We start from the raw sequence: 27432 nt of genomic DNA on the forward strand, positions 1-27432 counted from the left end.
TCTCCGGGATCGGTTGTCCCTCGAGGACGACGTCCAGTGGGGCTTGGGTAGGGTGTCTCCCTATTCTGATGAGCTCCGATTTTTCAGTCGAGCATTTCAGGCCCCTCTCCTTCACGTAGTCTTCTACGCAGGTGGCGGCTTCCTGTAGTCGGTCTTGTTTTTCTCCTAGCGATCCTTGGGTGATCCACACGGTTATGTCGTCGGCGTACATGGCGTGTTTGATACCCGGGATCTCTTTGAGCTTTCTTGCCAGTCTTAGCATTGACATGTTGAAGAGCACCGTCCTGAACAAACAGCGACTCCAAACTTGTGCGTAGATACTGAATTTCCAGCTACCGTTCATCAAAACCATGACGACAGCTTTGCTACAGAAGCGCACAGAGCAAACGCGCACTGCATAAAGATCCGTCCGCATACTTCACGATTTCGAATCGGCAATCTTCGCGCGCCTTGACGTCAGTGCGAATCGAAACGCAAACGTTTCCCGCGGGCTGCGCGCATTACCCCGGCCGCAGTGCTGTAGTGCGTTGGGTGCAATGCCACTGTTCACTTTGCTGCCTTGGCCACTTTCTTCATAAATAAAAGAAAAGCACGAGAGAAACTTGTCCGACTAGAGAAGAGCGTCTTCCCTTGCTCGCCGATACGATAGAGGCTTTTGCGTCCAACCCCGCAACGCGCGCCATTCGCGACAAGTGTGGCGTGTTCGCGTTCGGCTTGTTTGCTTGCTTGACCTCGCTCACTCACTACCTCCGCGGCATCCGGTGCGCTTGTGTCTGCCGCTTCACTCTCTCGCGATTCAGTTTTGCCGTCGCAACAGCAGCAAGCAAAGAGAAAAGCGTTAAAAAAAAATCGCCTTCCTTCGACGCCCGCCCGCTTCGGAACAGGTGTCGTATGGCAAGCTAACACCGCGCGCCTGCATGTTGTTGCCGCGGCGGCGGCATTGGCGGCGGAGGTTTCAACGGCGTCGTCACTACGGCCTATGCGCGAAGGCGCACCCGCATGGCAACGTAGTCGCCGCACACCAAGCGACCCGCACCCTTCTTCGGGCAGCGTGATTGCACGGCCCCCGAACAACTTTGAAGAGGCGACAACATGGACGAAGAAGACGTTGCGGGGGGGACCGCGACGGTTTCGTCGGCCGACAACAGCCCGTCGCGACGCAGGAGCGGCGGTGGCATCGACGGTCGCCGTTCGCGGGGCAACCGATTCGCCCGCGGCTTGGCTTCTTGCAGCTGCGCCTCCTACTGCTACTTCTCGCTCGCCCTGGTGCTGTTCTCGTTGGGCACGGTGCTCACGATACTGGTGCTTGACGACAGCGAACAGGTGTTTCCAAACTTGACTCACATGTGGCTCATTGGACCCATCTTCATCAGCTCGGGGCTCATGTTCGCGGTGAAGACGATCATGTATCTTCGAAGGGAAACTATGCTCGCCTACCTGGCGAGGCAGCATTCCCTGCTGCGGGTGAGTCCTGGGCGTTTTTAATTAGCGTGTTATTTACCGTTCTTCAGCGTCCGGTCGATCGCTGTGTAAACACGAACGCCGACGCTGTGGAGCGGTGCCAGAATTAAGCGGGTCGCGCTCTACTTGGCGTGGCCTACGTGCCTCGATCGCCTGTGGGAATTTTTTGCAGTCATTGACTCTGTTCTACGAGCACGTGTGCACTGATGCTGCGCTTTCCGGATTCCGCAGCTTGTCATGCGCCCCAAGCGTTGACGGTGCTTCTGTTATTATCCGGGGTTTTCACGAAGAGGGTATGCGTTGACAGTTACGAAGACGACGCTTCAGTGGGCGTAGGCTGCGTCGCTTTTTCAACATTTTCTGGTTCAAGAATGCGTCGTGTCCGTTGCAGAAAAGCGTTTGACCGGTGTGCAATTCTAAGCACTCTGCGCATTCCAGGGGTGGTGTGTTCGCTTTTGAAAGCGACCGGATCTCCGACGAAATTGTGCAACAAATATGACATCCGAAAGTTGCAGCAATCGTGCTGGTTCGAACTCGACGTGTTGCACTGGTTCATCGGAAAGCTTTTTAAGAATCCAACTAGATGCACGATCCTTCGCGGAACCACGCACATAAAAACTACGTTCACGTAGTTGAAAAAGGAATTTAATTTTATGTCTGGAGGTTGCGCGCGTTTGATCGAAGAGCGTTAATTGTTTGGTATGGCTAAACACATGCCACTGCCGTGCTGGTCCGGTCGGCTCGGCTGTCGCTGACTCAGGCCGGGTGAAATTGTTTGTGCCTTTGTGTGGGCAATGCCCGATATAAGCTTCCTGTAATCTGCACTGAACCCAGCCATAGCCTCGTTAACCCAGCCTTCTCCATTTCCGACTCGTTTACGGCAGGCTGCCTCTGCACGCCAATTTTCTTGTCTGAATAAGGCAGACTTGTTTGTAAATGCACGCTCGGGGCAGAGTTTATAGTGTAGGGAGGGTATGCGTACTACATTGGGGTCATTCTTGACTCATTGCAGAAAAGCATTTGACTGGTGTGCAGTTCTAAGCACTCTGTGCATTCCATACAGTGAACTGAGCATAAACCTTGAACTACTTGTCACAGCTGGTGGTTATGATAGCCATGGAGTTTATGTCATTTGTGTCAGACAGTTATTGCCACGACAATCCAATGCAGAATTTCAGTTTGCGTCTCTCTTCTGCGGTTGATCTGTCCCTTGGCGCTTCTATGCTTGGCCATACCAATGGGAATGTTTGCTCTGCCGTTCAAAATTATCTCCTAGAGTCAAAACGTCTACCATCATAAGCTTTCGTACTGTCCATACCATCATAAGCTTTCATATTTGGGTAACTGCTTTTTGTAATTCGTACTCTCTCTCTCTCAATCTCTCATTTTTTTTTTTCGGATTCCCTTACGTAATTTTCAGTTTGTTAGGTCGCCCTAACCTCCTGCAACCTCCTCTGCTACGGAAACAGAGTTACACAATTTTTGTTAGGTCATCCCATGTTTACCATATGCAATCTGCAATATAAATAGTCACCGCCTGGTTATGGCCAATCCCCCTTGTGGGTATGTGCCATTTTGTGAGGGGGACAACAACAACAGCAATCCCGTCGTTCCTGAGGTTGTGACAAGTTATTTTGGTTCAGAAGTACCAACCGGAGCAGCAGCTGAAGTTGCTAGGGGGAGCACTTGTTAACAGCATTGCCGACACTTGTTTATTCATGTGCTGGAGGCATTCTTGGCACACAACAGGTGGTGCGTCTTATGCATATGCAGGAAGTTGTGCTGCAAGTGCAAGCATGTGCCCGTACAGTTGTCTCCAGCCTGAATGTTGTGAATGCCAATGAGGTTTCAAATGGAGCTGTGCACGTGTAGAGGTTTTGCTCATGTTACGCCAGGTGGCCAGTCAGGTGACCCTCGTTGGAGTGCCGCTGTGCAAAAGTAAGAATCTGAGATGAAATAGTTGGCGTTTGCCTGACTGGGAACGCAGCCTATTTGATCATGCACTTGAATTTCACAAGCCAGCATTGATTTGTCTGCCCAGTTGCAGCTTTCTTTATTGAGAGGTGGTTTGTGTTGGCCTGCTTCGTATTATTTGAAGCCATTACAGGAATGTTGTTGAAGGATGGCTGTGTAATCCCTGAACAACATTACTAGCATAATTCCACTCCCAGTTATGACAGTGTAATCCCTCTGGCACAGCCATTTTTTGTAAAGCAGGGAATGTTAGATTGTATCTGCTTTAATGTTTAAATGAAGAATTTAGCATTGGCAGTTTTTCTGCCTTTTCAGTGAATATCGTGGACAAGAGGCAATGGCCTGTGTGGTTCAGAAAAATAAAATAAAAAGGAACTGGGAGCTGTGAAGCTTTAAATGGCAGCTCCGGAGGTTTTCTGAACATTTTGAGTTGACAATCACATAACATTCTTCGGAGTCCCCTCTTTCTGGTACAACAACAACAACAACAACAACAACAACAACAACAACAACAACAACAACAACAACAACAACAAAAACGTTTTTAAAAATACTGAGTACAAGTATTTGAAAACAGCACAAACCAGGAATCTGAAACTGGCTTTTGGCCAGACTATGACATTGCGACATACAAACCTTTGATGTCATGGATACTGTCCCAAAACTTATCTTGTGTACTTTGTTTGGCTTAACTGGTGACATTAAGCGACAGCTTGGGTTATTATTTATCTGAAGAAAGCAAAAACAAGCATGAAATTTTGCCCTTCAGCAAACGCAGAGCGAATATCAAGGAGCGTGCCAAACTCTGGCGTCACACATACAAGGTTGCCCAAAAAAACGCCCCGACTGTGGGGCACAAAATGGATAATTTTAAAATTCATTTCCACTACAACAAGAAATTGCCACACTTTAAAATTTGGCACAAGTGACCAGGAAATGGTGGAGAACTTACCCAGGAAGTTTCAGTAAAATCTTTGGAGGTGCAAAAAATCTTGTAGTTGCTCTTTAAGGGTTTGAAAAAATATAGAGAAACTGGTCTTGACAGTTGCTTGATCAGATGGGTGGGGTCCTCACTCCAGAACTCCAGTGGCCGGAGTTACATCACGAACCTGGTAGATGAGCTTTTCCAAGGATACACTAGTCAATGGAGCTCCTGCTTCACATAAGACGTATGTGTCGTCTTTAAATGTTTTTAGGCTTGCCTGCTCACCCCCACAAAATGTGGAAAAGTGTGGGACTTGCGTCACACCAAGGGCAGGTGTCGGGGTTTTGAGTAGGTATCAAAATGAGTTTGCCTACAGTTGGCACCAGGCTACATACAGCACCTGATGTGCTTAGCTTTTTGTGTGGTGGAGGGTATCTCCTGTGGTTAAAGTGTTTCTAGTTAGCAACATGTGGACGGAAGGGGTGTGAGGTAAGGACGGGAAGAACCCGCTCGGTTAATTAGTGCTCGAGCTAGGTTATGAGTCGCCTTGTTGCTCTCTAACCCGGCATGACCCAGTGTCCAAGTAATTTGGTGATATTTTTGTAAAGGGGTAGCAGCTAAGAGTTCTGCTGCTCTTTCTTGACAGTCTGTCAACTGTATAACCACAGCAGGCTTGCTGTGAGTCTGTGATAACGCGGGCCATTTTGCCGAGCCTTTCTTGGTGTTTGATAGCCTTGGCCGCAGCTATGGCTTCAGCTCTGGCAGGGCTTTTTGCCCTAAAGGAGGCTGTTACTAGTAAGTTGTATACGTAATCTACTGCAGCTGTCTTGAATATGCCCCCATCCGGATATGCTGCAAAATCCACATGTGGCATAAATGTCATTCTGGAGTTTTTGTCACAAATGCTCCACTCGAGCCTTGTGCCTTCCTACGTGCAATTCGTGGTGCCTATGTATAGGTTTTCGTGCAACCATCAAGTGATCCCTTACGTGGGGCAGTAGTGTTTGGCTTCCAAAACTTTCCAATCCCATGGGGTGCTAGTCCTTTGAAGTATGGCTCTGCCTGCTATAAAATGCAAATTTCTGGTTTTTTTTTTTTAATTTTGCATAAAACATTTGTATACATGGATCACCACTTGGTATTTGCCTATGACAGCTAAATAATTTATAAGTGAATTTCTTCTCTCAGCTGTTTTTTAGCAGCTGAGAAATGGCTATGACATCTGTTGTATACGTTTGGTTTCTCCTAGCCAGCAAAGCAGCAATGCACGCACCCCCTTTTGGCCTGGCTTCGTATCGCTCATTCCCCCTCTCCCCTTCTGGAACTCTCTCAGTATGCAAGGGTATATAATCGTGTTTCTCGCAATAAACATTGTTCACCGCTGACCATTGTTCATGTTCCTGCGCAGTATTTTTCTTTGTAATTATGCATAAAACATTAATGTACATGAATCGCCACTTGGTATGTGCCTACAGCCACTAAATAATTTATAAGTGAATTTTTTTTCTTAGCTGTTTCAGTTTCAACAGCTGTGCAGTGGCTGTGACATCAAAGTTCAGTACAGGTCACGCGAAACATGAAGAAAACTGCAGTATATTCGCTGCTTCTTCACTTGTGATTCCGGCTCTGGAGGCTGGCTGGCTTTAGCATTATACTGACTGTTGCAGCACTAAATGTGCACTGTAAAATGCTTCTTTCTGTTAAACCACTTGCTTCTTCACTCTGAAACTTGTTGCAGATGTTGTGTATGACAGCCTCTCTGTTTCAGTGCAACGTTTCGGTGATGTACTTGTCTAATTTGCTGAGAGTTAATTAAAAATCCAGATCATCTGTAGCATCTTCCTTTGAGCCGCTTATCCCCCCCACTCACCCCCTCATCGCAACTTCAGTGGTAAAACGTTCGTTCCTCAGATATGCACGAGATGGCGCCACCAGTATCATAGTCCTTGGGGTTTGTTTAGTCCGATTGGGTGTCACACAACCTCGCCACAAGCCTGAACATCGCCTAAGACAGGCATGTGCAGTGGTGGAACACAGTGCGACATTGGTCGGCGAGTGTGTTTGGGTGCGCATGCGGACACCTTTTTTTTTCCCCCCTTTTTTAAACTTTCTATGTATAGGCTAGGGCGCAGACTCTTTTGTACCCGCCCGCTACAAAGGGAACAGCCACACGTCAACATCATCGTCACGTGAAAACTGCCCTTTTTGGGTCGCCGATGTTGTGGGCAACGCAGATTTATAATTAATTCTGATCGAACCAGGCAGGTACAGCCCCCATCAAAAGTATGCAGCCGAAGGGGTTGGCATCTAAGCTGTTTAGTGTGGCTCCCTAGCACATCAAGCAGTCCAAACCTTGGGAGGATTGAGGACGCAAAGCCCATTCCTCTTTCGAGAAGTTACGGTGCTGGGGATGCATAATGAAGCATGTTGCAGGTCTCATAAGCAAACCACTGGGGCTATATACTTCTGACAGGGGTGTGCATCTTTCACAAGTGGTATAAAAGCAGCAAGGCTGCAGCATGCCATCTGTATGTCAAATTTCAGTTCGAATAAGTGAGCTGTTAAACCGATAGAACCATTTTACGGTGCGCGTTTAGCGTTGCAACATTCAGAATTAAAACGACGAAGCAGCGCTTATACCTCAATTTTTTCGCGCCTAAATAAAGAAATAAAGCACGGCACAATGTGTCATCGTTTATTTTTTTTCTGCACCTTCTAAACTGTGCATTGTGTGCAGTGTATATTAGCTCGCACAAGTGCAGACTGTGTCTTTGATTTTTGAGCAGCTGTGTAAAAATTAACTGATAGTTTCTTGCCCGGCTTCTGCGTCCCACGCTTAGTGAGTGTCTGAAAGGAGAGCCCATGCTCGATGCTTCAGAGGAAGGCAGCCATGTGCAGCTCCTAGAGCCGAGGCAAAGATGGCCCGATGCACAGGTGCATGGAATAGCTGCGTGTTCGTGCCATATGGTGATCCATGATGCTATTCCATTCCGTGTTCCATGCACCACTGCTTCTGTCAGGACAAGCATAGACTTGGGCAAGCAGTGGTTAGGTAATTAGTGTGCCGTGTAATAAATGTGTGTCTGTTCAGAAGAGCAAGGACGACAAAAGGGCAAAAAAAGCAATTGAGGAAGTAAGGGTGGAATGTAGCTCAGCTCGAAGCTCGTGAAGGCAGAGGGTGATTGATGGCAGCTGCAATGTGTGGTTGCGGTTATGCGCAGTCCTCTTGCTCCTGCTGTCTTTCCATGAAATGGATTTTGTGTTGCATGTTGTGCAGGATATTGTCTCGGTATTGGGTAGTAAAGTGGTTTTATTAAAATAATAATAAAAAGGAAGGAAAATATTTTTGCTAGTCTCAGCATCTGCCATCGGTACTGAAGCACCCGAGCTGGGGCAGCGGAAATAAAAGATAGCAGGCAGAATGGAGAAATGAAATGAAAGAGGTGAGGGGACAGGAAGAGAGGATGGGGGAGAGAGAGGTAATATACACAAACTATTTACACAATAAGAAATATAAGGAGGTTGCGCATGGTTAGTTCATGATGGAGCAACTCGGTATTGGGGGCAAAAGTGAGATTAACGTTCCTGCTTCAGTCAGTGAATCTAACCTATTTCCTCACCTCGCTTTGAGTGATTTTGATGTTGTAGACTGACACCTTTGCTGCGCTTGAGGGTTTGATTCAGCAGCGGCAGTGTTTATGCTAGTTGGTTGTACATTAAAGGGTCATAAATGTGCTCAAAAGACAGATACAGAGAGACACACACACCGCGAGCAGTACACTGTCTGTTCGTCTTTATTTGTCTTTCTCTTTTCAGCAATTTTACAATCCTGTAATGGAGGGTTAAATGTCATTTAGTACGAATGACACATTAGCCAGTAATTTCCTTAATTGGCAGATTATTTTATGTCGTTATGTTCGAATGACGTTTTGATCGGATGAATTTCGGTGAACTCATTCACGTTAGATTTCAGACCAAGTGCTTATTCTCTGCGTCACGTGACCAGGGAAAGCAAACATCGCGAAATGGTAATCTGTAAAATGTGAGGACAAAAAGTCGCATTTTGTATTTTATTGTATTTAATTTACTTCCAGCAAAGAGTTATCTATAATGCAATTTGTCAGACAGAGCTGTGACTCTCAATCTCAGCAGCACATGCAAGTTGTCCGCATTCAATTCTCTCGTGCCAGCTGTTTGGACGCATTTGGTGTACTCATGTGAAGGCTGCGCCTATTTATCAGGGCCTGTCATGTTATGAGTGCCAGTATGCACAGGTGTCCTGCTTCGCCGTGTTATTTTCTTACATTTGTCAGATCCACGCTTGCTTTGAGTCATGTCTGATGATGGATAGGCACTGCTGAAGTAGTGTTGCCAAGTTTAGCAGTTGGTTCTGAGTGAATGTGAAAAAAAAAATGTGAAAAAAAACAAACTCCTTGATGCATACTATCAACGCAGCGTTAAAATTCCAAACACCTTCGGCAGGAATTGTTTCATCATCATTGTCACCAGCCTGACTATGGCCATTGTAGGGCAAAGGCCTCTCCCATGTCTCTCCAATTAACCTAGCTGTCCTTTACCAGCTGCGGCCTATATCCCCGCAAACTTCCTAATCTCATCCGCCCACCTAACTTTCTGCCACTCCCTGTTATGCTTGCCTTCTCTTGGAATCCACTCTGTTACCCTTAAGGACCAGCGGTTACCTTGCCTTCTCAGTACATGCCCTGCCCAAGCCCATTTATTCCTCTTGGTTTCAACTAGGATGTCATTAACACATGTTTGTTCCCTCACCCACTCTGCCTGCTTCCGGTCTCTTAACGTTACACCTATCATTTTTCTTTCCATAGCTCGCTGCGTTCTACTTAATCTAAGCCGAACCCTTTTCGCTAGCCTCCATGTTTCTGCCCCATAGGAGAGTACCAGCAAGATACAGCTGTTGTATTCTTTTCTTTTGAGGGATATTGGTAAACTGCCATTCACGATCTGAGAGAACCTGCCATATGCGCTCCACCCCATTCTTAATCTTCTAGTTATTTCCCTCTCATGGCATTTTTTCATGCATATTTTTATTCTTTGGTTGCCATTGTTGTCATGCATGAGTGACGTTGTGTATAGTGTTGCACTGAAACAGGGCAGTTTACTTTCAGTGGGCGAAATTTCAGTCTCTCCAAATGGCACTGATTCTGCCGTTATGGCAGAGGTAGAAATTCTTGTTGCTACTACCAACAACTGGTTGACTGGGGGAGAATTGGAGCCGGACTTTTTATATTTGTTTTAAAGCAAAAGCTTTACTAGGCTATGTCGACAAGGTCGTGTCCGCAAAACGTGTCCACAGCAGTTGTGAGGAACATAGAAGAGGTAGTGCCAAATGAATGGTTGTAATCGAAAGAGGATGATGTGAGGATACTGCGCAAAAAGCATTATATCGATAGAGTAATTAGTTAATTAATTAGAGCCAGAAATGTCCAAAAAGTGGGCGGAACTAAGGTGACTTGTGGCGCCAAATTTGAAAAAAAAAACCGGAACTATGGGCGGAGCCAACTCATGGTGCCAAATTTGAGAACGAAGCGCGGCGCCAAGTCTGAAAGCTCAAAATTGGCAATTGATGGAACTTGATTAAGCAGGACAATTAACTGTGGTAATTGGAAAATTGGATAAATTTACATGAGTGCTTAATCGAGTAAATGTGAGGAGAAGGGACAAGTGCAGCAAGGAGAGGTGACGAGTGAAGCAAGGACAGGCAAAGAGAAACGAGCAGGCATCAGTGCTTTCGTATTCCAATGTGGGTTACCGCAGTAACCTGAAACGTTTTGGATCATCCATTTCTGCATAGTTTTGAAGAATTACTGAGGGACAGAATTGTGTGCAGTAGAGTGCGTACATCAAACTTTCATGCTTGTTGTTTCTAGACGAGGATGTATAGGGTCTTAGATAAGCGTTTGATTTATTTTGACTTGAATGGTCCGTTTGCAGTATGTAAATGTGTGTAAACACTTGGTTAATTTTTACCTCACGTGCTTATTGCAGTTCGTCAAAGTGGTACAGTATATCATTTACTTCTGCCATTCTGCCAGGAGGGCCAACGTGCAATGAACGAGGGCAGGTGTATGTTCATGTATAGTTTGCCCACAAGAGTGTGCAAAAGAGGAAAGAAGAATGCGACGTGAAAATTGGTACCGAACAAGTGGGACATCATTTGGTGGTGGTCAGTCCAGGAAGCACGGGCAGCTGCGGCTGAAATGAAATCTGCGCTGGTTTAGCTTAAATGGACACTGAAAGGAAATTGCAAACTGAGCAAGACACTAACTACACTAGATGGAAAAAAAAACTAGTTTTTTTTTTTTCGGCATGGAAAGGTGGCTGCATTGTTGAAAAAGGCCCAAATTAAATTCCCGATATCCTCCTTCATTTGTGGGTCGCTGAGCCTGTAGAAGGTTATGTTTCATCATTTTTGCGACGTGCCTTGCTGTAGCTCTCCAGCTAGTCAGAAGCGCCACAAATATCGAGTGCTCGCCCTTTACGGAGGCCTGAAAAAGAAACTTAACTATATCAGGGTCGTTTGAAAAAGCCTACGTTGTCCCCATCCCCACCCGAAATCCTACAACTTCACCCTGATAGCCCATATCCGATTCCATACCTCATCTTATTTATCTTTTCTTTGGGCAGATCAGGGGAGTCTGCCTGGGCCCGCACCCTGGTACGTGGTTTTGCTGCTTCCCACATTATTTTTTGCCTATGGGTGCAAAAGGATCAGTTGACCTCACTTGGACAGATTCTTTAATATTTAGTTGGTTTAAGCCGGTCGTGTGTATGCGGTGCAGGCTGGGACCTTTATTTTACAATTTTCTAGGGCAGCCCTAAAGTACCAAATGTTGCTGTACTAACAGAAATATGGGTGACCCGCAATTCTCAAGCAGTTCACTTCACTTTTGATCACCATTTCAGAAGGGAAGTGACAAACTGTCTGTGAATGTGAACACCACTTGATTGCAAGCAACTCTGCACATTATGTGTCTGGGACTTGGGTTAATACCCTAACCTACAGGTGACCCATCTGGCTTTCAGCCACTCTGGTTCTGAATCGCCACATGATTCTGAGCAAGTCTGTACATGGTGTATTTGATCACTTTTGAAAAAAGGGAGGCTTACATTCAAGTTACTACAGTGATTTGGAATGGTTCTCTTAGTAGTTATCATCATCATCGACAGCCTAACTGCGCCCACTGCAAGACAAAGGCCTCTCCCATATCTCTCCAATTAGCCCTGTCTTGTGCTACCTGCGTCCATTTTATTCCTGCAAACTCCCTAATCTCATTCACTCACCTGACCCTCTCACAGCCCCTACTACGCTTGCTTTCTCTTGGAATCCACTTTGTGACCTTAAAGGACCATGGTTTAATAAGTTATTGGTTTGGGCTAGTTAGTAAGCCATTCTTGATAGCAAAGCACGCAGAAAACCCTTTCTGTGTTTTTTCTAGTCTCCGTCTTCATCACTTTCTGTGCGCTTTGTTGTCAAGACCATAGGTCTTCTGGCCTTCGCATTTGTTCCTTCTTGATTTTGACTAGGATGTCATTAACTCGTATTTCACTTAATTCTAAGTCGGCACTTAATTCTAAGCAACTTAGCTCGCACGAGTGCATGTTCGTGCATGTGTACAGGATTGAGTGAGTGAGACAAAGGGAGTTACTTGAGAGAAAGGAGGGAATGCATGAATTAAAGTTAATGCAGTAACCTGAAGTGATCACATTAGGGCAGCCTCAGAATTGGGATGCAGGCACGTTGGTTTAAAAACAAGTAGACAAAAGAAAACCGCCACCTGGTGTTTTTCAAAGCGCAGACATCATTTCAATGACCAAGGCAGTAGTGGATAAAAGTGAGCACTGTTTGGGCTGAATAAATTTTCCAGCTGCAATGCTGTTGCGACCTTGTCTCTGTTTTTGCAGGCTGAATGGCACATGCCAGCAGATGTGGCTGTGGGCTTTGCACTTGCGATTTACTGTTTTTGGAGATAAACTCCAGTGAAATATGAGGTGCGTCCAGATGCGTTTTGTTGAAGTGTGTTTGGGGGGGGGGGATTGTCGTACGTATTGCATTCCAGCCTTTTTGTTGTATGTTTTGTTTTGTCTTGGCTGCTAGTGCAAGTGCTAGCAGCTTGTATCCTGTTATGTGTTGAAGCAGGTCTCTTCATTTTGTTGAAGGTACAGGAGACCATGTTGTTATCAAAGGCTTAAAATTTTGTCAACGCCAACAATTTCTGGGTCTCAGCCGGCTTTGTGCTTCGAGTTTTGTGCTTTGACATGGCGGGAATGTGAATGTCATGCCAGTTTATGGCAATATTTTGTTCTGGAAAGAGACCTATTTATGTCTGAGTTGCTTATGTGTTGTAGTCTGCTTGAGTTTTTGTTGTATGATAGCTCGCATAGAATTGAGATGGTTTTTGAAACAATATGGAGCCTTCGGGAGATGAGACTTTGAAGTTTGTTCATTGGAGTGCCAGTGTTCTTCAACTCGTAAATCTTTGAGCAATTGCTGCGTTAAGAACTGACACGTGCTTCTTGTCTGTGGTCTATTTTCAGGAGCTCCATCTGGTTGCTGTGGAACCAAGTCTTCTGAGGTATGTAGTTTGTCAGCTGTTTCCTTGTCGAACAGGTCTTCTGTCAACAGGTGGAGGTGCGTAATAGTGCCAGTTTGTGTTTTGTTTTTAAATAAAGAATCCCATGCATCGAATCTTAAGTTTTATGAACAGCATGCTTTAAAGAAGAATAATATCCAGTTGGACATAGCCCGATGTCACTGGAATTCCGAAGTCCCTTTATTGCTGGGCTTTAATCGATGATTTGAGTTATGTGCATAGCATCTGAAAAGTCATGCCTCAATAATGTGGACTCTTTGGTTTCTGTGCAAAACTGTCCATAAAACGAGTCTTTCGTAATAAGGGATCGTGAAGACGAAACGAATTCTCAGGAAAAAAATTTGGGGTCCAGCAAGGTCTGCTTATGTACTGTCGGGGACAAAAGTCCCTGGACTGTTCCGCACGGTTGCGGAGCACTCCGGAGCGCATTGCTGGCGTGGTCTCATTGTGACGTGCTTGGTGATAAGACCGGCGCTCAGCGCATGCGTGTCGTACCTTACCTGCAAGCATGGCGAAGCCTCCGCTCATCGGTTGTCAAGAGGTGCCGTTGCTACTCTGGAACGCTGCTGACTCATATGGGGCTGACAGGCGCCAGTCTCTCACTTTTCCACTTAGTTTCTCACTTTTGCACTTGATCACGGTAAAGCTCGTTGATCGTATTCGCTGCTTTTTGGAGCAGTGTACTAAAAGGTTATATTAAAGAAATAAAGCGACGAATACAACGTCATGAGCAATGCATTTCCAGAGCGCCAATCACGCACTTCTGCCTCTTTAATTCGAATGGTCATATAACTTGCTGTAAACTTGAGCGAGCACTCAGGAGCGCCTACATAGAGTGCGGAGACAATAAATGAGTCAACCGGAAAATTTTCCTGTGAGGGACCGATTCTACAAAGCACAAGTCACTGTTTTCTTTTTTCGAAACATTCTGCTCCATAACGCTCACTGACAACCGACCCCGGGAGCGGTTTGTTATATGCCTTTCAATGCCGATGTCAGTATATCTGTGCAATTAATATTGTCTAAGTGCAGCCCAAGTGATTCAAGCATTTAAATGCAGCGCAGTTGTAATCAAGTTCTGCAGTCGACGTACCAGATGAAGTGAATGCTGGATGGCCGATGGCTTTCATTTTAGGAAAGATTGCTGAGAGAAATTAGGCAGTAATGAGGGAAAAAAAAAGCGTTTTCATGGTACTATTCCGGATCAGCGCCAGGACGAACAGAGAAGTGTTCAAGAAAGGGGAAAGAGAAACAGTCGGGCATACAGTGTTTAGAATCAGAGTTGGCAGCTCGGACATACGAGTCGGACCGCAGCATCCCGCAGATTTGGTCACGAAGGATGTCTGTGCGAAGAAAGGAAATCTGCGGTATCCAGGCTTACAGATAGAAAGCACATTTAACCAATGTAGCTTGGCACTCATCATCATTGCGACAGGAGAGTTATAGGCTATCCGCGAAATTCAATTGCATTTGGCATTAACAGTAAGAGAGAGAAACACGTTATTTGGCTACTAATTAGGCGTTCAGCAGCTCCTCAGCTTGTCGTGCCAAGGCTGTCGTGCAGCCAGCTCTGCGCAACCCAGCCAGGCAGGCTAAGTTAACGGTGGGCGTGATAGAGTATGAGGTAATTGCAGGGAACAAAATACGCACCATTACATCATTGAACATGACCCTCATATTGATTTGACTGCCCTCATTTGTTACCTGTGCACTGCAGTTATTAAGACACACAAAATGTATTAGAATTTATATATATCCTCGCAGCTGTTATTCTAAACCACCAAAAAGAGCTGTAAAATCTTTCATAGGTCTGTTTTGTGCAATTCGACAATGTAACGATACAGTTTCTGCCCCATACAGGTAGGCACAAGCGATTGTGATAGTCCAAACATGCAGCATTTCTTTCGTTCCATCTCTCTTTTCGCTTTCTCGTCAGACTGTGGAATCCTAACGTCTCAAACCACAAACTTTTACAGGAATAAGAATGAGATTAAATTGCAAATATGATTTCATGACTTCTTTTAACTCCGAAATAAGCAATGGTTGCTGAACCAATGGTACTCGGTGATGATTTCTCTCGTATTTGTCGCAAAAAATCCTTGTGACACCGCGAACAGCCACCTGTGTACACAATCCACATGCATCAATGTGAAAACATTTTACCACACTTATTGTGAATAAAATTTTTCCACGGACCTACATATCAGATAGTCAACTAACAAAAGAACATGGTATTTCTGACCCGTTTGGTAAGGATGATTACCAAACCCCCAGCGCCTTAGATGCAGTACCAGGTGTTTGTGCACGTGATGACCCATACAGTGAGTGACTCATGCATCGATGACTCGTTAGTGTATGCTATGAATGTCTGCGTGCGTGTTTTGGTGCTGCCTGCATGCGGTATTTGCTTGTTTATGTTTTTGGTGTTGCCTTGTAGGCGACTGACGGCTTATACTTGTATACCCACTCCTGCCATAGCCCAAGAAAAAACAGTTGGATTGCAGTACGTATAAATAATAATAAATAATAGGTACACCAACACTGATCCCACTTAGAGTTATTGATCAATTCGCTATCGCCCTAACATATGTTAGCCATTCCGGTCAGAACTTATTTTCAGTGTAATAAATATCGTGTTTAAAAAAAAGTCCCAGTTAGCTCATTTGGTACAGCCCCTGCTCTGGTGAAGTGGTGGTTCTGGGTGTGAACCCTGGACCAGGACTAATTTTTTTCCTCTGTAGCTGTATGACAGTGCTTGGGTGGATGCCAATGAGTAATTACACCCTTATTACAGATCTACTCCACCTTGGAGGATTCCCCTATAAAGGTTTGACCATGCACCTGACAACTGTTTCATAGCCCGCACAGACGTGAAGAATACTCGCGCAGTTATCTGCTTATATTTTTCACTGCTCGACAATGTTAGACTCATTTATTGTCTCCGCATTCTATGTAGGCGCTCCTCATGCTTGCTCAAGTTAACAGCGTGTTGTCCGACCATTCGAATTAAAGAGGCAGAAGCGAGTGACTGACGCTCTGGAAATGCTTTGCTCATGACGTTGTATTCGTCGCTTTATTTCTTTAGTATGGCCTTCTAGTACGCTGCTCTGAAAAGCGACGAATACGAGCAATGAGCTTTATCATAATCGAGTGCAAGTGCCTGGGAAAGCGAGAGACAGGCGTCTGTCAGCCCAGAATGAGTCAGCAGCGTTCCGGAGCCGTAACGGTGCCTAGCGGCACACCCCTAACTACCGATGAGCGGCGGCTCAGAGTGAGAAAATCGCCATGCTTGCTGGTAAAGTAGGACGCGCATTTGCCGAGCGCCGATCTTGTCACCATGAGAGCGTGCAGCAATGCGCTCCGTGCTGCTACGCAGCCATGCAGTACGGTCCAGAGACTTTTGTCCCCGATTTTACATAGTGGTGAGTACTGCAGTAGCACTTAGACAAAGTATTGGAAGTTTCAGGTGCATTATCCTAATCGCCATTATCTTTAAAACAGTGTGGTGCTGTTTTGAGTGCCTAGTGTCCTGTGAGACGCGTTATGACATCCAGTGGCATGATGGTGTATATCCTACTATGACTGTTCACGTCCCATGACCCAGTAGTACATATGCGTACTCGCTGTGCAGAGACCTGCTGAATGTGGCTGAGCCGCACAAGGCCACACAAGGCCCACTGCTGGAAGCACTTGCCATCTCAGGGCAGTGGCGCATCGCTTAACTGCTGCACCACTGCGCCAGAAGGGGTGTGAGGACTTCCAGGGGTTAATGAGTGTAAGGTAGAGGATGACCTTCTGCATATATGGGAATTAACCCATTAGGCTATCGCATCAAACCCTTAAGGCAGAGCTTAAGTGTCCCCTCCTATATTTTTTCTAATGGCATGTTTATAAGTGCTGCACTGATAGCTGGAAACAGAAAACTTGTTGAAATTTACTTAAATACTTTCATTACGTACCTGTTACAGAGATGCCATATCACACTGACCAGCTTTTCTGCCCAGTGCTGCATGCTTTTGGACAGAAGCCGCTTGTTAGCATGTTCAGTGATGTGCTGCATTGAGTTTGTGTATTTGCGGGAAGACTGTCTTCACCAGGTGTTTATTAGTTAACTGATGGTGCATCAACCAGTGAAGATATGCGGCATGAAGGTGTGTTTCTTATGGTTGTGGCACTTTTTTGGCATTTTTATTGTATTTGTTTTTCTGTTTATGTTTGCTTCGTTTTTTTCATGACTTTCACTTGCAGCACTGCACAAACTGTACATCCCGTGCAGTGTTGGTCGTGATGCCGTCATGGCAGTGATGCTTCATCAGGTGTCTGCCTTGCAGACAACATGGCCAGTGCATGTTGTGGTTTTCCAGAAAGCTCTATATGTATGCTAATTGCCAGGGGGGGCTTATTTGTCCTTGTTTGATGAAGGCAGTGCAGTGCATGTATGAAAGGTATTAAACGAAGTTGCAACGAGAGCTTTGAAGGTATGATGCCAGTAATAAAAACTATGACTGTTCCACACTCAGTTTTGGGTTATTTATAATAGATAGAATACAGATTACAATAGAGAATAGAATAGAATGACTCATCGTGTTGAGATCAAATCCAACCTTTGTATATGTCGTGCAGATGTTTGGGGCACTGATAGAAAGCTCACAGTGGAGCTCGTGTGTCTGTGGCTCCGCACAAGGTTTGATAGATTGTTATGTCAGTATGCATTGGTAACTACATGAACAAATTAATTGCACTTGAAGAAGGGGCGTGAGACACAGCAGAGAGAGAAAAAGATCTAATAACTGAACGTGAAATAAAGAGGATCAAAAAGTTCCTGAGTCTAACGAAAGTGAAATCGTGATCATGCCAAGTAGTCGCTGAACATTTGGCGACTGTAATTAGAACTATGTGTGGTATAAGTTTTCTAACACGTGCTGCAGGGGACTGCAGCAGAGAGCAGCATCTCTTCCGCCCCCATACGAAGCAGTGGCCACGTCATGCGATTCGCCCATGTGTCGCGGAGGAGCGACAACTGCTGCGGCTTTCCCGCTGCTGATGGCGGCTACCGCGGAAGAAGACCCGCCCACCTATGAGGAGGCCCTGCTGCTCATTCGGGGTGGCCCCAACCCCACCACAGCAAAGTGAGCACTCGTGGTGCAGCTTGCTTATACAGATTTAGTTGTGTTAGCCGAGTTCCCCTGGTTTTGCATCATCATCGTTGTTGTCCTACCCACGTGTTCATTCTGTAGCAAAAAGATAGAGAATACATATACAGGGTGTTTCACCTAAGACTTTACACATTTTTTTAAAAAATGGGCTTTTTGGGTTAGAAGAGCGCTTTTTTTGGCATAGCATTGTCAGTGGTGTAGTACATTGGAATACGGCTAAGACGTGCTAACTAGCAGGCTGATTACTAAAACTCAATAGTAGTTAACTTTTTAACTGTTACGGTTAGGCTCCTTAATTATTGAGGTGTGTAGCCCACCATAACTGATATCCATACCAGTTTTAAGAATTTTGAAAACGCGATTACCCTTGGCACTGTGGCCGAACAAATTTTGGCCGTTTCGACGAGTTATGTATACTGGAGAGGTTGCTTTGAAAGCCCATGTAGTTTGGCATGATGTAGCTATGTAGCCAAAGATAAGCCATGGCAACTGTTTCGTGCTAGCGCGGAGTGTACGTAAAGAAACTGTAATGGTCTAGAAGATTCCATGCATGGTCCTCCAGTGAAAAAAACGAGAAAGAATGTCTCAAGCCTGCTTAGCGCCAGGCAACAAGCCATGCACTGTACTTGATTCATTCCAGATTCCTGTTCTGTGACTTGCATTTGTTACCAGTCATTTTGTTTAACACTGCAGCTGTCCCGCTGTCCCGTTGTACCATTTTCAGTGAGATTCCGCGCTCTTTGTAGGCTGTCTCGATGGCAACAGAGAGCATCCCATTAACAAACAGCCGAGTCTATCCAAGCCAGTGCGTCCGATTTGATCCGTCAGTGCTATAGTGGAGAGTATTTAGCGGCCACAGATTCTGTTTAAATCCAAGATGGCGCCTTTCACAGCGGCGGAGAACGGGGTGGCTGTGACACTGATGTCCGCTAGTGTCTATATTAGGCTGCAGTAATGGAATTTCCAGTTGAAAAATGATCTCCACAGTATTGTTGGCGCCTGTTTTAGTCTAGAAAATCGAACTTTTAGACTCCACAATGTCCGAAATATTAGTACTGAAAATACATGTTCCCATAAGGTGTGCGACGGTTTCTTAGTGCAGTCCGAAATATCGTGCAAGTCTGAATTATTGGAGTCTAACAAATCGGTCGGCAACTGAATGTTCTTTTTATGTACCTCGCAAGCACCGAGAAATAGGAACATTCCCATCTGCAGTTCTTCACATCTCACACCCAGTTCTGTGTCGTGGAGAGGTGCTGGCAAGTCTCCTTCTAAAATATCCGGTTCTCCCATTGGCAAATGGTGCGTTCTTTTGAGCAGCATTGCACCGCAAAGTCAGCTGGGTACACCTCTCCACATAGTGTTCTGGGGAGGAGTGAACAGAGTGGTTGAGGTTCTTGTAATGCTGCTTGAGGAACACACTGATGACGACTTCAGCCCCGTCTTGCGTTCACGCTGGAGTCCGAGTTGAGCCTGTGCAGATGTAAAGACCTGAACAGGCACAGCACAGAACACAGCAGGTGGCAAAAGTTTACGGGACGTGTCGGCTGGGGAACAAATCTATTTCAGCACTGTCTCGCAACCCGGTTGCCTAATTTTGGTAACAGTTTATGGAGCATGCTTGTACTCTCAGCCATTTTATCCAGTTGGCTTGCGTGACTGTGCTGGAGTGAATTCTGCTGAACGTGCCCACATCTATATGTCATGATTAAAGAGCATGAGGAAGTATTGTTTTGTGAATGCCGAACTCAAGTCAACATTCCTTGTTTTCTCTGCAGGACCACTGCACCGGAGACAACGCAGTCGTCGCCATCTCTGGCGGTGACCGTGACGACTGGGGCACAGGAGGACTTGCCGGACCGATAGCTCGAGCTGCCTGTCGCATTGCAGCGCTGTCCGCATGGTACTGAGACCTGTCTGTCTTGCAGGAGAGTGTTCTCCCTGGCAATGAGCGGTGGCAGAGTCTTGGTCTTTTTTTTTTTTATGGTTGTGGTTGTAACACTTTTTCTGCCTCACTGTGATGACCAGGCAACCTCTGCGGAATGATGAGACGTGGGTGACAGTGTTTCACGTCTGGCATTGTTTTTGCTCAGATGTCTTTCGTGGGCTCGAGTACATTCCGCCAGTATGACAGCGGAGAAATTTTGAGCGAGAGACGAACAGTTGAGCGGGTCGCCGTTGACTCGGCGTTGGAGCTCGCAGCTTCAAGCAGCAATTGCAGAGTCTGCACGTGACCTTTGAGGCAAGGGGGAAAAAAGGGAAAGGAAACGAAGGCTCGCAAGGCGCCACCGTTTTTGCCAAGCAGAGTGGTGTCTCTTCGAAGCCTAATGAACTGAGGCTGCAAAACATGGGAGAAGCCAGAGTGTGACACTGTAGCACAAATTACACAGCACTGCATTGTGCGGAACATCACTGAAAGTGATCAACGTGCACGAGGTACTTGAGGAAACTGCATAGTGTTTTCTAAGCATTGTTTGCGGATTTGCCAGATTCGCCGTAGTGTTGCTGACAAAGAAGCATTTTGGTATTTAGTCTCCGCTGTACTAAGTACCACGACTGTCCCTGTCATTAGAAAAAAATGCTTATGTGTTGTGATGGGACATGTTGTGTGCAGTTCAGCTGACATTTTTGTCAAAACATTTTTGGGACAAAAATGACCCAAACAAGACGCTGGGAAAAGACTGCGTGGGTTTAAACTAACTACGGCGCAGTCTTATGGTGCCTGAAGCTATGCTGTGTTTGTGATGCTGCCTTCGATGGTTGGTAGCTCTGTCAAGGAGCTTGGTTTTACTCTTTATAATGATGGGCAGTGCATGGTGTTTTGCGGGGATGTGTTCCTCCACATCTGCTCATATCTGTTCTCATTTAATGCCTCAGAAAGTTTTGTCTGGGCACTGCTGGGGGAAAGGGTGCCAAGCCCATCAGATGTTCAGAAGCAACATCTATAAGATGTATGGTGTCTTATGAAGCACCATAGCAACGGTCTTCTCTCCTGGTTTTGAAAGTAGCACCACTGCCCAGTTGAGAGCACCTATGGTGAAATTGGAAATTAACTTCCTAGAAGCTCATTTTGCTACTCTTTAGATTTGCTGTCTGCTGTGCCCACCTCACAAACAGTAAGTAACTGGGGGTGAAATTTCTGCCAGTTTAGCATCCCTCTACATTCCTGAGAGCTTGTTTTGTTAAACATAAGCATTTTTTTTGCATTTTTTCTTCAGTGCCACCCAGCATTTTTTGTGTGGCGTTGGGAATTTTACGGGTTGAAACTTTTTTTTGCTAGGCTGCATTTAACTGTGTAACTGCTCTGTTAACTGTGTTAACGGTCAACACATAGTGCTGGTTGGCAGTGTACAGTGACGCAGTCACTCTTTTCTTTTTTCTCATGATTGGGCGTCACCTACGCAAGTTACTCGATGGCCTCCAGTCACATGGGATTTATTTCAGTCATTTTGGGGGGAAGGGGGGTACTTCGTTTCACAGCAGTGTTAAGCCTCACGATGCTTTTCACTGCAATGGTACGGCGCATCACGGACTCTCTTTGTGACTTGCGTGCCTCTGCACTTTCCCGTTTGGTGTGCACAGTCGTGTCTTGCGACCACAGCGCCCCATCAGGCACTGGCTGCTAGCACACTGTGGCGTGCCTTCTTATATGACACAACTTCTGTAGTACAAATTTATGCGAAGAATTGCACAGTGCACACAACGCGACTTGCTTGTGAAAGCAGTGGGGCGGTCGTTTCATGGTGAATTTACCCTGTTTTTTTCTTTGTGAGTGTTCCCTTTTTCTTCTTTTTCAGCAATCGGGTATGTAGTCAGAAACTGCCGGCAGTGTGGACCCTGCTTGCATGGCATGTGCATCATGCCCGCATTTTTTTTAAACGCATGCAAGGAGTTTTGTGAAAAGCAGGTGCAGCGGTGAAGTAACGTTACCCCGCAGTTTCGGTTATCTGTGGGGAAGTTTCCCCTCACATAAATGCAGCTTTTACCTTGTGCGAGATAGAAGCTAGTATCTCTTCAACCCTTTGTGCCAGCTTGGAGCATTTGAAAGGTGGATGAAAGGGGAACGAAGCTATAGAATATCGAGTGACGAAGTAAAGTTGAGTTGAGGCCTCCGGAAGCTCAGAGTTTCTTCTCTATTTGCAAGTCAAGCAGTGTTCTGCACGAGTGTTTTGTATTTTAATTCTTGTTTTTAATACGCTCCACTTCGGCAAGATGTGTTGAGGAAATTTCTTTGGCTCTAGCAACAGTCTTCTAATTCCTCTATGACGCTGTGACTCCCTCTTTGGCACACGCTTGTTTGAGGCAGCTCATTCTTTTTGTTTCTATAAACAAATGCATTTGTTTATATAAACGAAGAGATATAAACAAATCATGTTGCCATGCTCATCAGCACACACACATCTTGGGCAGCTCATCCTTTTAATGGACATAGAAAAATTGTACAGCTTGATTATGCAATACAGTGCATAAATTTTTGTAGACTGGATTAGCTTCTTGCGTTTCCTTGAAAGGCACAGACACCTTTAAGTTCAAAACAACTTTAAGGATCCTGCATGCAGCATGCATTTTAATGAGACCTAGATCCCTAAAATTTCATCCTTCTGTTCATCTGTCGTGGAATAGCACACTAGATAATGATATTCATCACCACAAGAGGTGTGAAACCATTCTGCTCTGGGGGTCAAGGGTAGTGCCTTAGATGACTTTTGCATTAAAGCATCAAATGCTTCCCCAAGACATTTGATTTTGACCGTTTCCTCCTAATACGATGTTCAGTTGCATCATCTGTCATGTTTAGTACTGAACTGCTGATGCAGAAGTTTTCATTTGGATAATAATGGAAAGAAGATTGCAGAATGGAACAGAAAGACATGGTTCGTGCATGTGTGTATGTAATGTAGTAAATAAAATGTGAGAACAGAGTGGCACACACGTACGATAAGTGAGCGCAGACACAAAGTGATTGTCTTGCTAGCTGTTGGTGCACAATCAGTGTTAAGCTTTTTCTTAACATGTTAGATAGAACAATGATGCTGTTTTCTATTTTCTCTTTCTTTGCCGGGCATGTTTGGAGCTTGTCATCATTTCATCTTTTCTTTACCCTGAGTAAACCATCCCCAAATGAACGGCACGAAGTTAGTTGGAATAGTTGCCGTTAGACCTCTTGGCTTTTTTTTTAAGGTTTTGCCAATCTGGGATGGTGTGCATTTCTGTGAATTCTTTTTTCAGACATCTTTTGAACCCTTGGCTGTGCATAAACGATGGACTGCAAAGCGTTCAGAACATGCATTGCCCTCGACCAAGTGTGCCTTACCTCCGCATTCCAGTGCCCCTTCCGTTTTTATTATTAATATTCCCAACTGCATTTGTGAACGCCTTTATGGGCTGCCGTCACCTCCGTAAGATCAACTGCCATTTCCATGGCAAGAAAACGCCAGCGTTCCATGCCAAGGACTGGCAACTGCTATTCTTGCTGGACGCTCAGTGAATCTCGTTTTAGTAGCATTTGCTAAGTCAGCGTGCTAATTTGCTTTTCTTTCGTTTTCCTTGTACTGACCCCCCCCCCCCCCCCATGCTTGGGACAAGCTTCACTCTCCTAAGTATTGAAAAAGTTAAAAAAAAAACAGGAAGCATTTAAAAGGTGTCCCTGCTGTGATGGACCTGTTGTGATGCTCGCACTGCTACTTTGTGTTGTGAGAATGTCATTGCTTGCCGTTTCCCATCTTAGGAGGAGGTTTGTGTTGTGTATTTTCACTTCTGCATTTTTGTTTTTGTATTGTGCACGTGAAACTGCTCACATGGGCATCTGTTGTTGCCATCCATGATGACCGTCTTTACTAGGATGGCTGATTAACGGGAAATAATCAAATGTTCCCCTTGAATGTAGCCGCGAGGCTGTGAAAAAAAGGGGGGGGGGGGGGGGGGTGCGTTCTGATTTTTTGTATTTGCTATGAGTGTAAAACTGTAAATGATTGTATTTATCTGTGCATTCGTGGGGGGAGCTCACACCACCTAGGAGGCGTGTTTTAGGACCAATGTTGCTCCTGCTTTAAGCTGTGAATTATGGTTTGCCCTCGCCCTGCCATTTGGTGTGCATCCTGGCAAACTGAGCTAGTACAGCGCCCACAGTGATATGGCAGTGGTGTTGGCTTGGACCCAACTGTAAGATGACTTACTGTTCCAGTGTGGAGGCCCGAGAAAGGTGCTCAGTTTTAATTTCTGGCCACATAGCATCACTTGCTTAATTGTTGACGGTGAATGTTTCCACACTAGAAACCTACCCTGGCTTGGGAGGAATCGCTGGAAATTTTTTTTGGACTAGGATGGCTAAATTTTAACCTTGAAACAATGCCTTGTGTGTTTGTGTGCTCCGGTTGGGTTTTGCACAGACTTGCCCAACTGGCATCGAAGCACTAGAGGCTTACTGGTGTGCACATTTGCGCGTTGCAGTGAAAAATACATGCCGGTTATTTTATTCAGTTAACGAGCTTTTGTTAAGACTCAGTGTTGTCTCTGTGTTCATTTCCAGCGCTCGTGTCATGTGGGCAAGGTTAAACGGCAGTCAGCCTTTAGAGCCTGGTTTCCCGAAGCGGTGCTAAATGATGAGGCACTGAAGTAATTGAGCAGTGTGGCCTTTGTTACTGCAATTTCTAGACTATAGTCCACACCCGGTGTATATTTGCAGGGCTCATTTCTTGTGGGAATTTTTTTTTTTTAATCAATTGTCCATACCTGGTATGTGGTCTACAGGGGCCACCTGTCGAAAAAAACCTTTGCACTAATTTCCAGGCAAGCAGAGCATGGTGAATGCTCCTTTTTATGAGGGGCATGAGAACCATTTTTCTACCGCACTGATTCCGCCGTCTTCCTACCTGCTGGCCGAAACACTCAGATGTGCATCAGTTAAAAGTCATAGGACTTATAGCTCGTGCACTGCATAGTTATTTCTTATAGGTCATATTTATAAATTATAAGTCATAGTTATAAGTCAGCTGCCTAAGAACCAACCTTATTTTCATCTTAAAGGGACACTGAGGAGAAATTGAAGTTGGCTTGTATCGATAGAATAGCAGCTCCTGATCACAAAAACGCCACTCTTACTGAAAACAAAGCTCTTGTAATGTAGAAAATAGCAAGAACCAAAATACAGGTGTTGCCGCCACAGGCCATTCTCGCAAGTACAAGCGTGGTGACTTCCTAGGACAAGAGGCGCCACCTTGGAGGAATTTTCCTTACTTCATGGAAGCCATGAATCTCTGAGGCTGGCAAAGGAAGGTTGCGCACCGCACCGCGAGCCGTCAGAAATCACAGAGTCTGCGTTTATGTCACGTTTTACGTCACTCCATTCTGAGACGTCATAAGAGTTGCCGTGGCGTCATAAGAGTTCCCTGAGTTCGAATTAGAGCGGCGGGAAAAACTTTTTCATCTTCGAATCCAAATTTCTCTGAAATAAATGCATCTTTCGCTCCCGGACAAGCGGCAACAAAGCCATGAAATGCCGAACTATCAGATTTAGCTAACAAAAAAAATATGATAGAGTTCTCCTCAGCATCCCTTTAAGGACAAGTCACGTGAAAGATATTTGAAGTTGAGACGCCAGTACGCACATCAACCCGCCATGCTATGCGTCACATGTCGAAATGGGCAGTTGTGAGAAGAGTATACTATAGATTACACCTGTGGATAGTCCGAAAAATATAAAGGCATTACTTTTAAAAATGTATAGTGCACGTACTGTATTCAGAGAATGTGTTATGTTACTGGCAGGCAAGACCTATTTTGATTGAGCAGCTATGCATTGTAAATGTACTATTCAGAACTGAAAAAGAAAAATGTGCTATTTTACACATTTTTGATGCACTGAAAAGTACATCTATTGTGGACGGCAGTTCAATTTTACTCGGTTCTTGGATGTCAAAATGGGTCTTTTGCTATACCCGGGGACAACTTTTCTTGGCGATGCAGCAGAGGCCAGGCAGGAAAGGGAAGAAGACTGGCCTCTGCGGCCATGCCTTGGGCTCATCCCTCCACACCCTTAGCCCGACCAACGTCCCTCCCTCCAGGGTACGGGAACAAAGGCCAGTCCGTCTCCGTTTTCTGCCTAGCCTCTGCCTAGTCCCCGAGTATAGTAACCTAATGAAAGTAAGTGACGTGAGTCACGTGATATCTCAGACTTATAGATAACCGGTGAACAGAACCAATGCCAATGCAACACCAATGCAAAGCGGTGGTGTCTAATACTATGGGATTGGTATGCCCTTCACAGTGTGAGTAGACCTGGCATTGAATTTTATAAGAAGTTATAGTAGAGCTATCTCAGTATATGTTTTTGCTTACTCTTTAGCTTCACACTGCACCTTGTTGGCATAGCAGCAACAAAGACTTTCACTGATTTCTTTGATCTGTGTGAGGCATGTGCTTTTTTCAAAAGTGCGTGGTTCCTGAGGTGAATCGGTTTTGAGGATCAGCTTGGTTCACAAATGGTATTATTTATAAACGAAGGAATTAATGTGTAAGTACATCAATTTTTAAAATTTAATATGGAAGCATGTTTATAGCGATTTTACCCCAGGTCATAGCTGCTTACTGCCGTTAACTTTGCCTGCAGGGCACAGGCATGAGTGATTATTTTTCCTTTTGTGTTTGTATGATAGTGCCTTCTAGCGTGAAAGCGGCAGTGGCTGCACACCTCAGCGAGTGATGCCACTGTGCATGTGTATGACATTGCATAAGCAAATGTACCTTCTCTGGCTCCTGACACGACCTTTGTACAGTGCATAGCACAATTAAACACAGTGTGCTTTCAGTGCGTGTTCACTTCTTCGGCGAATTGCGCGCAACTTGCCGTAACATTCGCTTGAATTTGTCTAGTTCCTGATTTTTTTGGAGTGAATGTGCCTTTTTTTTTTTTTCATGTTAGGCTTTCGAATTTGAGACTATTCAGATTATTTTGGGTGATGATTAATTACCCAATGGTTGAGGGGATATTCAGTATAGTTTTGAAGTGATGGAAATGAAAGCTGTTTTATTCAGGTGATGTTTGCAAAACGTCCTCTTTTCTGTGACTTAGAAGAGGTGCCACTGATGATTCATGACACCAAAGATACCCTGCACTGGTGACCTCTGACAGCTGTAGAGTGCACTGGGCCATTCGGGTGATCTTTCAGCCTCAGAAAGATGCTCAAGTCTGATCACACCACATCCAGGCTGCATGGTGGGTAAAGTAATACAGCTGTCTTTATTCTCGTCAGCTGTTGCTGGGAACTGTATAGAAAACTGATGTGCC

At 45.3% G+C, this 27432-nt stretch overlaps 1 protein-coding gene across 1 annotated transcript; it reads left to right on the forward strand.

The window, feature by feature from the left end:
- The first annotated feature begins 738 nt into the window (after positions 1-738).
- On the forward strand, positions 739-26952 carry LOC144101796 (uncharacterized). Its single transcript, XM_077635012.1, has 4 exons — positions 739-1464; positions 12935-12972; positions 17919-18119; positions 19925-26952. The coding sequence occupies exons 1-4, from the start codon at positions 1093-1095 to the stop codon at positions 20010-20012; spliced, it is 699 nt and encodes a 232-aa protein (XP_077491138.1). The 5' UTR covers positions 739-1092; the 3' UTR covers positions 20013-26952.
- The last annotated feature ends 480 nt before the right edge of the window (positions 26953-27432 follow it).

Source organism: Amblyomma americanum, chromosome 8, assembly GCF_052857255.1.
Source record: "Amblyomma americanum isolate KBUSLIRL-KWMA chromosome 8, ASM5285725v1, whole genome shotgun sequence".
NCBI lineage: Eukaryota > Metazoa > Arthropoda > Arachnida > Ixodida > Ixodidae > Amblyomma > Amblyomma americanum.